Raw genomic sequence first — 13,239 nt, 5'->3', positions numbered from 1 at the left:
ACACGCAGTGTATGCACAGATACACATATAGACTTGCACACACAGACACATGCACACACAGACACACAGACTTGCACATATGCACACACAGACACATGCACGCACACATATACATGTGTGTGCTTACATCAGAGGTACAGCAAATCCCAGACCTCAGCATAATAGAGGCCCCAGAAACCTCCCCACCACAGCCTTATCCTTTTAACCCCCAAAACCGTCTGGAGTAAAGGAACATTTCAGCAACCCTGAGGGTAGAATAGTTGTCTGGGCAGCCACAGGCCTGGGCAGGGAGTGTAAGCAAGGAGCACTCTCTCTGTCACCTGTTCAGTTCTGTAGGACCTCCCCTAGTCCAACACTATCTCCTAGCCCATGAGGAGGCCCTAGGTCAGTCTGGAGAGCTGGCCCCTGGAACCACCTAGGACTCCATATCTGTTTAGTTAAGGGCTGGCGGCAGCCACAGGCCAGCCCCATAGCTCTGCCCACGGTTTCCCAAAGATGCTGCTCACTACCGTTACTCCGTTACTGCACTTGGCCCATGTGCTCCCCCACCCACATGCCCACTTCCCCACCCTAGAAACCTGTCTCACCTGCCCTCAAGGCCCAGTTCCCACGCCCCCAGTCAGTCATTCTCTGGCCCCCTGAACTCCGGTTGAAAGCATTCCCTCTTCCATGTCACTCCTGCACAGCCTGCTTTCTTCCTGGAATTTGATCCCTTCTGGCTCACACCTAATCGCCTGCTAAGCCACGCTCTCACTAAGTCTGCCCAAGTGTTGACTTGGATGGTGCTTGGATCTGATTCCTTTCTGCTGTCCCTATAGTATCTGACACAGCACCACCCGCCCCCAGGAAGCAGCGGAGCTTGTTTGTTGACTGATTGAGGAACTGACTGGCTGTGGGTGGGGATGCTCAGCCAGAAGTGGTGTGTGCAGACTCAGGTCCTTCTGGAATCCCACTGCCCAGCTGAGAGCAGGGCCTGGGAGACTCTGGGAAGCTGCTGGCCAAGAGGGAGCCGTAAGCTTTAGGTGGTGGGGCAACTGGCCCAGGTTTGTTCTGTGGCCAGGCAGGACTTTGCAAGTGTTCTTCCTCCTCCAGGGACCCTCCAGCAGAGACCAAGCTCAGATGTCCCTGCAGTGGCCCAGCTGGGGGCAGACCCCCAGGTGTCCTCCTTCTCCTGCCCATGACCTTACTCTGCCCTTTCTCCCTCTCTTCCATCAGGGTATGCGCCCGTCACTGGCATGTGCCACCCCCTGAGAAGCTGTGCCCTCAACCATGAAGACGGCTTCTCCTCAGCCTTCGTGGTTGCCCATGAGACTGGCCATGTGTAAGTGGCAGCAGGAGGGCGGGCAGTCTGGTGGCCCTGTGACTTTGGGCCTGTGATGTGAGCTCTGAGGAGGCCTGTGGGTGTAGAGGGCTTTGCTTCAGATCAGGCCCTGGCCTTGTGTCCCGGGAGATGCCAGAGGATCCAGCCTGTGGCTGTGGTGCAGGGACCCAGAGCTGCCCGTGAGGGAGGCCCTGCCCCAGCACTGTCCTAAGGGGGAGGGAGCCAAGGGACCAGGGGACCACAATTCTGGGCCCTCATTGGGCACAACCTCCCAGTGTCAAGGCCATCACAGGCACGTGTCTTCTCCCTCCAAGTGGTCTCCATCTCTGGCCTCCCTTCATCTGTCCACATCTCAGGGCTCTTCTGAACCCCGTTCCAGCCCACATCAGTGCTCAGCATACCCCAGGCAGCTTGCCTGAGCCCATCACAAGCAGCACACTCAGCGCTTAGGCAGCAGCCAGGCAAAACCTGGGTCACTTTATGCCCAGACTTGGGTTTTGTTTATAGCATACTTGTCTACCCATTCAGCAAATATTTATGAAGGACCTACTGTGTGCCAGACCGTCTCAGTTATCTAGTGCTGCTATAACAGAAATACCGCAGGTGAATGGCTTGAACAAAGATAAATTTATTCTCTCACAGTCTAGTAGGCTACAAGTCAAAATTCAGGGCATCAGCACCAGGGGAAGGCTTTCTCTCTCTGTCAGCTCTGGAGGGAGGTCCTTGTCATCAATCTTCCCTTGGTCTGAGAGCATCTCAGCACAGGAACCTCTCAGGTCCAAAGGACGTGCTCTGCTCCTGGTGCTGCTTTCTTGGTGATATGAGGTCCCTATGTCTCTCTACCCACTTCTCTCTTTTATACCTCAAAAGAGATAGGCTTAAGACTCTATCATCTTATAGATCTCATCAGTATAACTGCCACTAATCTGACGTCTCAGTGAGGAGGCTGGGGCAAACAAATGATAAATCTCCCTAGTGTTAGACGGTGCCTCCCGACCCTGGCTGTCCCAGGGGCAGGGCTAAGGAACAGATTCTTCCAGCCCCCAGCCCAAGACCACAGGCTTGGAAGGAGCTGAGGAAAGGAGAGGAGCAGGTGAACTGAAAGGGCAGACTGCCGCCCGTCCCGCCTTAGCCCTTTCAGCACAGGGCCCTCCCTTCAGGCTTTACTCCAGCTCGGCCTTCATGGGCAGGGCGCACCTCCTTGGCCTGGGCCTCGGTTTCCTCATCTATGACGTAGAGGCTGACACTGGGAAACCTCTAAGGTCCCTTCCTGCAGTAAAAGCTGATGGTTCTGTGTATTCCTGGTGCCAGGAGCTTGTCTTTCTGTGGGGAGGAGTCCGCTCTTCCCTGTGGTGGAGAGACGCAGTCGAGCTCTGTGAACTAAATCCTGCCTGGGTCCTGCGCCATCCCCGTGAGCAATTATGGATCAGACCATTGTGACCCATAGGGTTGTCACTGGCTGAAAATAGATCGCCAGGGAGTAGGTTGCCCGGCCTTTCTTCCTAGTCCATCTTAGTCTGGAAACTCCACCGAAGCCTGTTTACTATCATACCAACATGGAAGCTCCACTGACAGACAGGTGGTAGCTGCACAGGAGGTTGATTGGCTGGAAGTGAAACCCGGGTATCCCCCTTGAAAGGTGTGGATTCCACCACTGAACCACCAGTGCCCCCATTTACGGTCAAGCTTAGAGGCCCATTTATCCACCTGGTGGTCGAGAGTAGATGTGGCCATCTGGGAGTATTTAAGAATTTAGAACCTTGGGGCTTTGACATTAAATATAAAGAGCAAACTCCTCCTCCCCGCCCCCCAAGGTAATAGTTAACCTTTTGGTCCTTTAGACTTTTTTCCTACAGCAGAGGATATACATATTTATATAAAGAAAAATATATACTTACATAAATGTAGAAAAATATACATTTGCATTTTTGAACAAAATTTTTCTTATAACCTGTATTCACTCAATATACAAAGTCTTCTTTCCACATTAATGTCATTTTAATGGTTGCAGTTTACTACATACTATGAAATAGTTATTAAGTTATCCAGTCCTCTATTTTAAATATTTAGTTTTGGGGTTTTTTGGGGGTTAATTTCTCCCTATGTTAAACAATGTTGCAGCGATGAATGTCCTTGTAGCTAAATCTTTTTCTTTATTTTTATTGTGGTAAAATGTACGTGACAATACATTTGCCATTTCAATCATATTCACGTGTACGATTCAGTGGAAGGGCAGGCTTTTTCATTTCACCCATCACTTTAAGCTTACCTAACGTGCAAAGTTCTGTGCTGAGTATAGTGGGGTCTTGGAGAAGCTCAGGAGCCTGGCCCACAGAGGTGTCTATTCTGGTGCCGAATCAGGTAAATAAGACTCCGTTCTCGCAATCGAAGACCTTTGGGCCTTGTGGGAAGACGGCACCTGAGTTGTTAAATGATGGTGCAGGTGGCCCCTGCTGTTGGAAGGCAGCCCGCGGGTGGGGCCGCCAGGGACAGCTTCCTGGAGCAGGAATGGGGCTTGAGCTGGCCCTGGATGCTGTGAGGCCGGGAGTGGGGTTTGAGGAGGAGAAGGGCATGCTGGATGTAGAAGACAGCTGGCAGAAAGGCTTGAAGGACAGAATAAGCCCGACCCCACAGGGGCCAGACAGCAGCCTTGGAGAGAGAGAAGTGATCCTCCTCCCCACAGTCTGGTTGGGAAACGAAGGCTGGGAGGTGCAGTCCGAACCTGTGGTCAGGGCAGCGTCTCCCACCGCTGGTCCGCCAGCCTTTCTCAGGGCAGCCGCCCAGGGTGAGACTGAGGCCTCCCCTGCATCCTCCCCTCCTCTCTTCCAGGCTCGGCATGGAGCACGACGGCCAGGGGAACAGCTGTGCCGATGAGACCAGCCTGGGCAGTGTCATGGCGCCCCTGGTGCAGGCGGCCTTCCACCGCTTCCACTGGTCCCACTGCAGCAAGTTGGAGCTCAGCCGCTACCTCCCGTAGGTCACTTCCGCCCTTAGAGCCTGGAGGGGGGCCTGGCGCCTGCCACTCGGAGCAAAGGGCACACCGTTGGCTGTCCACCCCAAGTCACCCCCACCTCCATATCCGCCTACCCCCTCCCTAACTTGACCCTTCTGTGACTCTTCTAGCCCCCCTGCACCCCCACCCGGCCTGGCCTAAGCACCCCTTTAGCATCCCGGGCGCGTTAGCCCAACGCTCCAGTGTGCGCAGGTGCCACCTGCATAGAATTCTTGCTAAAAATCCAGATCCCCTGGCCCCACCCGAGATGCTAAATTAGTCTGTCTGCCGGGGTTGGGCCTGGGAACCTGGCTTATCAAGCACTGCAGGCAATAATCATGTATGCTGAAGTTTAGGAGCCACCGGGCTGGGGGTAGGGCACCACTGGGTCCCCAGGGCCTCAGTAGGGGCCTGCCCCACCCCAGCCCCCCAGCCTTAATCCCAGCAGCACACACTCAGTCCCAGCCTTACTGATCGACTTCGGGGGTCTCCAGGGACATGGAGGTACAGGGCGAGTTTTAGATTCGGGAGGCCTGAGAATGGGTGCCAGACTGGATTTGGGTGGGGGTGGGTGGAGGCAGCATCGGCCAGGGCCCCTGCCCAGTGTGCGTCCTGAATGGGGGCTGACTTTTCTTTTCCCCTCCGTGTGAAGTGGGTCCCCAAATTGTCCACAGAGCAACCCTTCATCTTGGCCATAGTGTGACCCCTAATGTGGGCAAAACTGACCCGCTAAGATACCTGCAAGCCGAGCCTTAGCCCTAGTCCCTGGGTGCCCTTCCAGACACAGACGCTGGTGGAAGCAAGGTCCCGAGTAGGCGTGGGGATGCTCAGGGCAGCCTGCTCCTGGAAAACCAGCTCCCGCACAGGGCAAGTGGCTCTTTCAGGCTTTCCTTTTTCCTTAGCCATTAAAACCCCCCAGCCCCTAGGAAAGGAGAGCTTGGGAGTTTCTGCCCTGGGCCTGGCTCACCCCTGTCTCTGCCGGTAGCTCCTACGACTGCCTTCTGGACGACCCCGTTGAGCCGGCCTGGCCCCAGCCTCCCGAGCTGCTTGGGATCAACTACTCAATGGATGAACAGTGCCGCTTTGACTTTGGCACCGGGTACCAGACCTGCACATCGGTGAGTGCCCACATTCTCTGCCGGGGCCATATCTTGTGTTCCAGGCTGGGCACTCACAGAGAACCTTCCACCCAGCCGCCTGGTGGCCTGGTGATGGACTGGGCAGGTACCCCGGGGGTACAGGGTGAATGCCCGGCCCCCCTGCCTCCTCTATGCTCTGTCCAGGTGCACCGGCGGGGGGGCAGGTGTGTGCAGTGGCTTGACAATGCCTTTGCCTAGGCAAGATGTAGGCGTGGGTAGGACAGAGTGGGCTGATGGGTGTCTGGCTGGGCTGGTAGCTTCTGCAGGGTGGTCTGGGTATCAGGTCAGGTGCTGGGCTCTGGCCAGGTGGAGCAGTTGTTCCCACGGCCTGCTCTTCAGGGGTTTAGCGGAATTCTCCTGTACCCACTCCTCTCTTCTCTCCAGGGGGGCCAACTCCGTGTTCCCCTCCATGCCTGGGGAGATAGATACCAGGGGGCACAACCCTGTCCCTACCCTGAAGGCAGCACAGGGGACAGCCTGGACGTCAGACAGAGCCACCCAGGATAGAACTGAACAGCCACTGAGGGGGTGCGTAGGCTGAGGCTCCGAGAAAGGATATCTCAGGGTGAGGGCTTTCTGGAGGAGGTGGGCCTTGGTGACCTGAGAGCCTCAACTCCCCATCTGGGAAACACAGGCTCCTCCTCACCCCTGCAGAAGCAAGAGGCCCTGCTTGGTAGTATGAGGAGTCCCTGTGTGTGGCCATCTTCCCCACTGTCCAGGCCACAATGGATACACAGTGTGACAAAGCACTGCTTCAGGCTGGAGAAACAGCCTGGGCCATGGGGTTTAGATGCCCAAATGCTGCCATTTGTAGGATGCTGGTGTCACTGGCGGAGAATCGTAGGAGAGAGTATTAAGGCAGTCAAGGCTGTCCTGGACAGTCTGAGACATATGGTTATCACCCTCCGCCATGGCTGGGTGTCCTCAACCCTTGTCTGGGTGCTGAGACCAGCAGCCCTTCACTGCCTCCCACACACACGGGGCTTAGGGATTGTGGGTGGGCCCAGACCTCCCCAGAGCCCCTAACCCTGGTCCCAGCTCAGTGACAGAAAGGCTTCTGCACAGGCAGGCAGGTAAGGCTTGGGGAGGGGCCAGGACAGTTTGGGCTGTAGCTGGGTCCCTTCTTATCCTGCCCTGTTGGAGAGGGCAAGGGTCGCTTTAGGCTGTGGGTGCTTGGGGTGGAGTCAAGCTTGAGTGTGTGGGGCTCTGGGTGCAGGACCCATCCTGTCTACCTCACAGTGCTCTGGGCCCCACACCTATCACATGCTCCTCTCCCCATCATTGCCCTTTATTACCCTGTGGACACCTGTCTAGAGCTGCAGAGCCAGCCCAGTCCGGTGACCCCAGTTCCCCTTGCTACATAGTTCAGGACCTTTGAACCCTGCAATCAGCTGTGGTGCAGCCACCCGGACAACCCGTACTTCTGCAAGACCAAGAAGGGGCCCCCACTGGATGGGACCGAGTGTGCGCCGGGCAAGGTATCTGCGGGACTGGGCCGCAGCAGGGGGCCCTTCCTGGGGTGCAGGTCCAGGGCACATGAATGTGGGGGTGGGCAGTGCTGAAGGATAGGTGAGCACCTAAAATACAGGTAGGTATGCATGGAGCCTTCGCACGTACTCATGCCCATTTTCCTTTCATGCCTCTCACACCCTTTGTGTAACACCACAGACATTTGCTGCTAGTCCTTTCCCAAGTATGACGTTGTCTCATAGCCCATTTGGCAGGCATCCTTACTCCCATTTTACAGATGGGGAAAATGAGGCCTAAAGAGCTCAAGGAACTTGTCTGAGGTCACAGAACAGGGAGTCAGTAGCAGAGAAGGAATTGAGGGAAGATTCCATGTGCCCTGCCAACCCTCCTACCCCCTTCTCATGCTGTCTGTTTCTCTCACACGTGTGCCTCACCCCCAATGCACACACAAATCTGCCTTTTCACATATTTCCTGGCATGTGCTGCTCTCCCGCATGTGTGGGTGCTGGGGCTTCATCTGCCGGGGGGACCTCATGGCTGGGTCCGAGAGCCCTGAGCTGGGATCCAAAACCACCTCTGCAATATTGCTAGCCCGCCCTCGATCACTGTGTGGACCAAGCACTGGACTGGTCCAGGCCCCACTGAGCCCTGGCCAGGCGACCCACCTACCTCTCAGTTCTGAATCATGTCAGAGCATCTGAAAGAACCCTGAGGGTATGGGGCATTAAGAGGCGGGGGCACGATTATGGTTCAGCATCAGCTGTGAGCCCAGCCACAGGCGACTGTAGATTATTCTGCCCCCTCCAGCCTGCCCTCTGCCCTCACCACAGGCACATCCGTCTCATGCCTGCCCTGGGGCTGCACCCCTTGACACGTGGATGGGGCTTCCCTGTGCTCCTGTGAGCCCTACACCTGGTTACACCTGCACAGGTGTTATACCTGCACAGGTGTTTCTACTTCCTAAGTTTTCCCAGGCATTTTTAAAGCTCCAGGCCCTCTCCAGCCACAATTTCACGTAACTGCTGATCAGTGACTCAGTTTTAGATGCATATTGGGGTCCTCTGGGCAGCTTTAAAAATCCCCCCGCCCTTACCCAGGACAGGGAGTGACTGCAGAAGGGCAGGAGGGATCTTTTGGGGACGATAGAAATATTCTAAAATTGGATAGTGGTGATAGTTGCACAACTCTGTAAATTATGAGAAGTCCTTGAAGTGTACACTTACGCAAGTAAGTTTTATGGTATGTAAATTATACTGCATTCAAGCGTTTTGAAAAATCCCTACCCCTAGATATCCTGACTAAAATGGTCTGGGGGTAAAGGCCAGGCATGTGGAGTTTTATAAGCTCCCAAGGTGATTCCAAGGTTGAGTACAAAACGTAAACCCAAACCCACTGCCGTCGAGTGGATTCTGACTCATAGCGACCCTGTAGTTAATCTCTTGAAAAAGACCTGGAGAGTTCTGCTGTATTTCTTCCCCGTTGCCCTGCAGGAAAAGGGAGTGGAGTTAACTTTGGCTGAGGCCTGCTTTGAGACTGTGCTAAGTGCTTTGTGGGTGTTAACTGCCTTCAGTTCTTAGAATAGTCACATTTAACAGGTAGGTAAACTAGGCTCAGCAAGGTGAAGTAAATTCTGCCAAAGCCACACACAGCATGTAAGTGACCGAGCTGGGGCTCAAACCTAAGTGTCTCTGACTTGAGTGCACATACTCCCTTTATGACAGGCTTGGCTCCCAATGACTTTGGGAAGGTGATTTCGAGGTGTGGAGCCGAGATCAACTCCCGATAACGTGGGGAGATTGTGTCTTCTGTCCCCCACTAGCGCTTTATTCCACTCTTCTGGGAAGATGAACAAATAGTTCCATGTTTGTTGTCATTGTTGATAATAGCTACCATTTACAGAGGACTATGTAAAATTCCATGTTTTACAGTTGAGGAATAGGCTCAGAAAGGTAACCCATTTGCCTAAGTTTACACAGCTCAGGGCGAACTTAGACTTCTGTCTAACCCCAAAGCAAAGTGTGCTCTTAATCTCTCCTCTCAAGGCTCCCTCTCCCCTCTTCCCCATCCCCGTCTTTGGTCAAGCCCCTGGTGCCCACCAGCCAGACTGGGTGCCCGTCGGGTGGTCTCCATGGCAGGCCAGGCAGCAGTGGCTGCAGGGTGACCTCACACCCTCTGCTCCACCCAGTGGTGCTTCAAAGGTCACTGTATCTGGAAGTCCCCGGAACAGCTGTATGGCCAGGATGGAGGCTGGAGCTCCTGGACCAAGTTTGGATCGTGTTCAAGGTCATGTGGGAGTGGAGTGCGATCCCGCAGCCGGAGCTGCGACAGCCCCCCGTAAGTGTGCTTGGTTGTGTGGGCAGGACAGGGGACCCCTCTTAAGGGTGAGGGCATGGAGGGGAAGGCAGAGGGGGGATGGGGCAAGGGGCAAGGGGCAAGGGAGGATGCAGGTGGTGGTGCATTCTAACGGGTGAGAGCCTGAAAACGTGGGGTACACATCACTCACACCTGCACCATCAGGTCACCCTCTGTAAATGTGTCTGAGCCAGAGATTCTCAAACAGTCGTATGCAGAAGATTCCTTAGAGGGTCGGGTGGCCCAGGAGTCCGCCTGTTTAACAAACCTTGTGTGATTGGACCCTCAGGCTAAACATTGAGAACACACTGATCCAAACTCTCAGTAAGGCTCCTGGGTGGGACGGTTTGCACTCGACTACTAAACTAAAGGTTGGCGGTTCTAATACACCTAGCAGCACCTTGGAAGAAAGGTCTGGTTATCTACTTCCATAAAGATTACAGCCAAGAAAACCCTATGGAGCAGCTCTACTCTGTAACGCATTGGGTTACCAGGAGTCAGAATCGACTCAACAGCCAAAGATTTTTTTTTTTTTTCAAAGTTTTCAGTAGCCACATCTTAGGAGAATAAATTCCCCAAGTTTGTTTTCTACCACATGAAGCAAAACTTCCTTTCGTTATTCTTAACTTACTTCTTTCTAACATCAAATCCTCCTTACCACCCCTCACAAATACCAGCATTCTGGGGAGAACAAGTCCATCTCTCCTCTCTCATCCCCTCTGTGAATTGGAACTTCTCAGCCCCAGCCTTCCATGGCCTCTATCTTTCAAACTGAAGCAGCCTGCTTTAGAGCAGCCTCATGAGAGATAGAGGCAGCCCAGGCTCCAGAAACTAGGGATTCTGAACCCCCAAACAGGCAGGACCTGGCCTGACCCCCTCACAGTGCTGAGTGCTGAGTACTGCAGACCCCAGACTCCTAGAACCCCAGTGACTATAGAGTGGTCATCCTCCCCCAGCATCCATTTATGCCATATATTTACCTCCAGAAATGGGCAGTTCGCTAGCTGTTGAAGCAGGCTCTCCTTTGTCAGATGGCTATAGTGATGTGTTAAAAATATGAGTCAAAGTGACTGGCTTGTAACTTCTACCTGCAGGTGGTACAGAGGCCAAAGGTGTAGAAAGGCCCAGCAGTGCCTGCTCCGGTAAACCAGCCTCACAGTCAGGTCAAACAGTTATCCTCTTGGCCAGAACTACCATTTATTGAGCTCTTCCTCCGAATAATAACTTTTTATTTTATGAAGCTTAAAGAAAGAATATGTGTCTTCTGAGCACCATGGCAGCACAGATTAAGCATTTAATAAATGACAGCTTTTGTTACAATAATTATTGTTACAGTGTATCTAGCACTTTCTCTGTGCCAGATATGGTGCTAAGCACTTAAGTCCATAAACCCGATGCTGTGGAGTCGAGTCTGACTCATAGCGATCCTGTAGTACAGAGTAGAAATGCCCCATAGGGTTTCCAAGGAGTGGCTGGTGGATTCCATCTGCAGACCTTTTGGTTAGCAGCCAAACTCTTAACCACTGTGCCACCAGGGGTCCACTTAGGTGCATAAACCCATGTCATTCTCCCAGCAGCGCTGTGAGCTGGGTACTATTAACCTCGTGCACTTGGATGCTTTTTTCAGTAATCTTACGCAGTCCTTTTAACTTAATGGAGAAGAAAGTGTAGATGGCTTTCAAATACCTTTTCTTATTTATTCTCCACAGACATGCCAGGCAGTAGGTAAGGGGTATTGTGGTCCCTCTTTTATAGTGGAAGGTAAGGCACAGCAAGGTTAAGTGACTTGCCCAAGGCTGCACAGCCAGGACTTGGAAACCAGCTCTTCCGACTCCAAATCCGAGTCTCTCTCTACCACTCCTTAGTGTTTTAAGATAGTAAATGGAGGTGGATACAAATAGGAGTAGTTGGGTCATTTATTGCTTATTGAAGTTTTGTGTAATGGATTGAAGGAATATACAAAAATAAATAAGACAAATTTCTGTTCCAGTCCATGTGGAAGGGCTGAACCTCTCTCTGTCTTACACACCCACTCGTGTGCACGCACACACACACACACACACAGTGGAATAGGAGGCATATGCCTAAAGGGCAGAGCAGTCAGAGAGCAGGCGATGGGGGTCACTCTCTAGTTTATAAGTTAGTGGAGCCCTGTTTTTTGCTACTCTAAAAGGCTGAACTGCCCCTGGTGGCCATATGGAAGCCTGTTCCCCCCCAACCCTCCTCAGCCTCACCTTCCCAGACAGCAAGGTCATCAGTCTCTCTGTGTCTGCCCCAGCCCAGCCTATGGAGGCCGCCCGTGCTCAGGGCCCATGTTCAAGTATCAAGTCTGCAACAGTGAGGAGTGCCCGGGGCCCTACGAAGACTTCCGGGCCCAGCAGTGCGCCAAACGCAACTCCTACTACACCTACCAGAATACCAAGCACACCTGGGTCCCCTACGAGCCTGAGGATGGTGAGCAGGCCCTGCTTCCCCCTACCACCCCACCCCCAGCATTGGTCCCCCACCCCCCAGTTCCCTAGGGCATCTGCTGGGCCTACATCTTCCCAAGCAGGGCCTCCCACCATTTTCCAGCTATTGCAGCTGGGAACACACCTGGGCTCACCAGTGAGGGTGGAGGGATAGTTGGGGCATTGAAAGGGACATTGAGTCCGCAGATTACCTGTACCATTGTACGGCCTGTTCACTACTTACCTCTGGGGGCATCATCCTCATCAATGTCTCCCTGACTTGTACATTTATTATGATGGTTTCCTGGCAGATGTAAGTACAGACAGTCCTCGGGTTATGTACGAGATCCGTTCTGAACTGTGTCTTTAAGTTTTTAAGTCGAACTTGTAGGTAAGTCCGAACAGGGGCTTCTGGTTCTTATTAGCCTTACTTTAGTGCAAGAAAAGGCTCGAAGGCTTTTCAATGATTTAAAAGCTGCCTATGCGGCAGAAGAAGGGGATTATGATAAAAAATTTGTTGTAAATAGGGTTGGTTCTCTCGTTCCAAAGTAAGGACAAATATAACACTAAAGGGCAGGTAGAGTTGTCTGTGTAAGTAGGACGTCCATAACCAGGGACTGCCCATGAAGTGTCTTCAGGAAGGGGCACTTTGCCCCGAGGTGCCATGGAGGTGGCAACAGTGCTGGCTGTTGGGGTTGGGTGGCTTTCAGACATCTGTCCTTACCTGCCCATGGCACTGTACAGGTGTGAGTGCCCCTCACTTTATGTAACCAGCATCCCAGAAAGCTCAGTCCTGTTACATATCATTATTTTAGGCCATATGAATTGTGGTACTAACTGGTTCCCCTGGATGATACAAATGGTTAATGCACTCAGCTGCTAACTGCAAGGTTGGTGGTTCAAGTCCGCCCAGGGCTGCCTTGGAAGAAAGGCCTGGTGATCTACTTCCAAAAATCAGCCGTTGAAAACCCTATGGAGCACTGTTCTGCTCTGACACACATGGGGTCACCGTGAGTCAGAGTCAACTCCATGGCGACTGGTAAAATTGGATTACTGTTTGAGTAGTCACTGAAGGTGACTCGAAGGGCAGGCAGAAGGGAGTCTGTGGGTTTCTCCTACTGAACCCTCCAGGCTGTGCTGGGATAGACATAGGCTTCAGGACTCATACAGAGAGGCTCTGAACTTGGGTCCATGCTGGTGCCATTCCCACCTGGTTTTAAGCATCTCTAGAGATTTTTTTAGAGATGGCTCCCAGAGTGGCCAAGATAAGCCAGGGTAGGGCTGGGATTCACAGTGTCTTTGAGCCTTGTCTTAGTCATCTAATGCTGCCATAACAAAAATACCACAAGTGGATGGCTTTAACAAAGAGAAATTTATTTTCTCAGAGTTTAGTAGGCCACAAGTCCAAATTCAGGATGTCAGCTCCAGGGGAAGGCTTTCTCTCTGTTGGCTCTGGAGGGAGGTCCTTGTCCTCAATCTTCACCTGGTCGAGGAGCTTCTCAGGTGCAGGGACCC

At 53.0% G+C, this 13,239-nt stretch overlaps 1 protein-coding gene across 2 annotated transcripts in view; it reads left to right on the top strand.

The window, feature by feature from the left end:
• ADAMTS14 (ADAM metallopeptidase with thrombospondin type 1 motif 14) overlaps positions 1-13,239 on the top strand; it is a 105,100-nt gene that overhangs the window by 66,007 nt on the left and 25,854 nt on the right. For both annotated transcript variants that reach the window (XM_049855787.1, XM_049855786.1), the window contains exons 7-12: positions 1,216-1,321; positions 4,151-4,294; positions 5,299-5,431; positions 6,817-6,930; positions 9,108-9,256; positions 11,553-11,728. In XM_049855787.1, the coding sequence (XP_049711744.1) occupies positions 1,216-1,321; positions 4,151-4,294; positions 5,299-5,431; positions 6,817-6,930; positions 9,108-9,256; positions 11,553-11,728 (822 nt within the window). The remainder of the gene's footprint in view (positions 1-1,215; positions 1,322-4,150; positions 4,295-5,298; positions 5,432-6,816; positions 6,931-9,107; positions 9,257-11,552; positions 11,729-13,239) is intronic.

The sequence above is a fragment of the Elephas maximus genome, chromosome 16 (genome assembly GCF_024166365.1).
Source record: "Elephas maximus indicus isolate mEleMax1 chromosome 16, mEleMax1 primary haplotype, whole genome shotgun sequence".
Taxonomy (NCBI): Eukaryota; Metazoa; Chordata; class Mammalia; order Proboscidea; family Elephantidae; genus Elephas; species Elephas maximus.
This window is presented reverse-complemented; position numbering and strand designations above follow the sequence as displayed.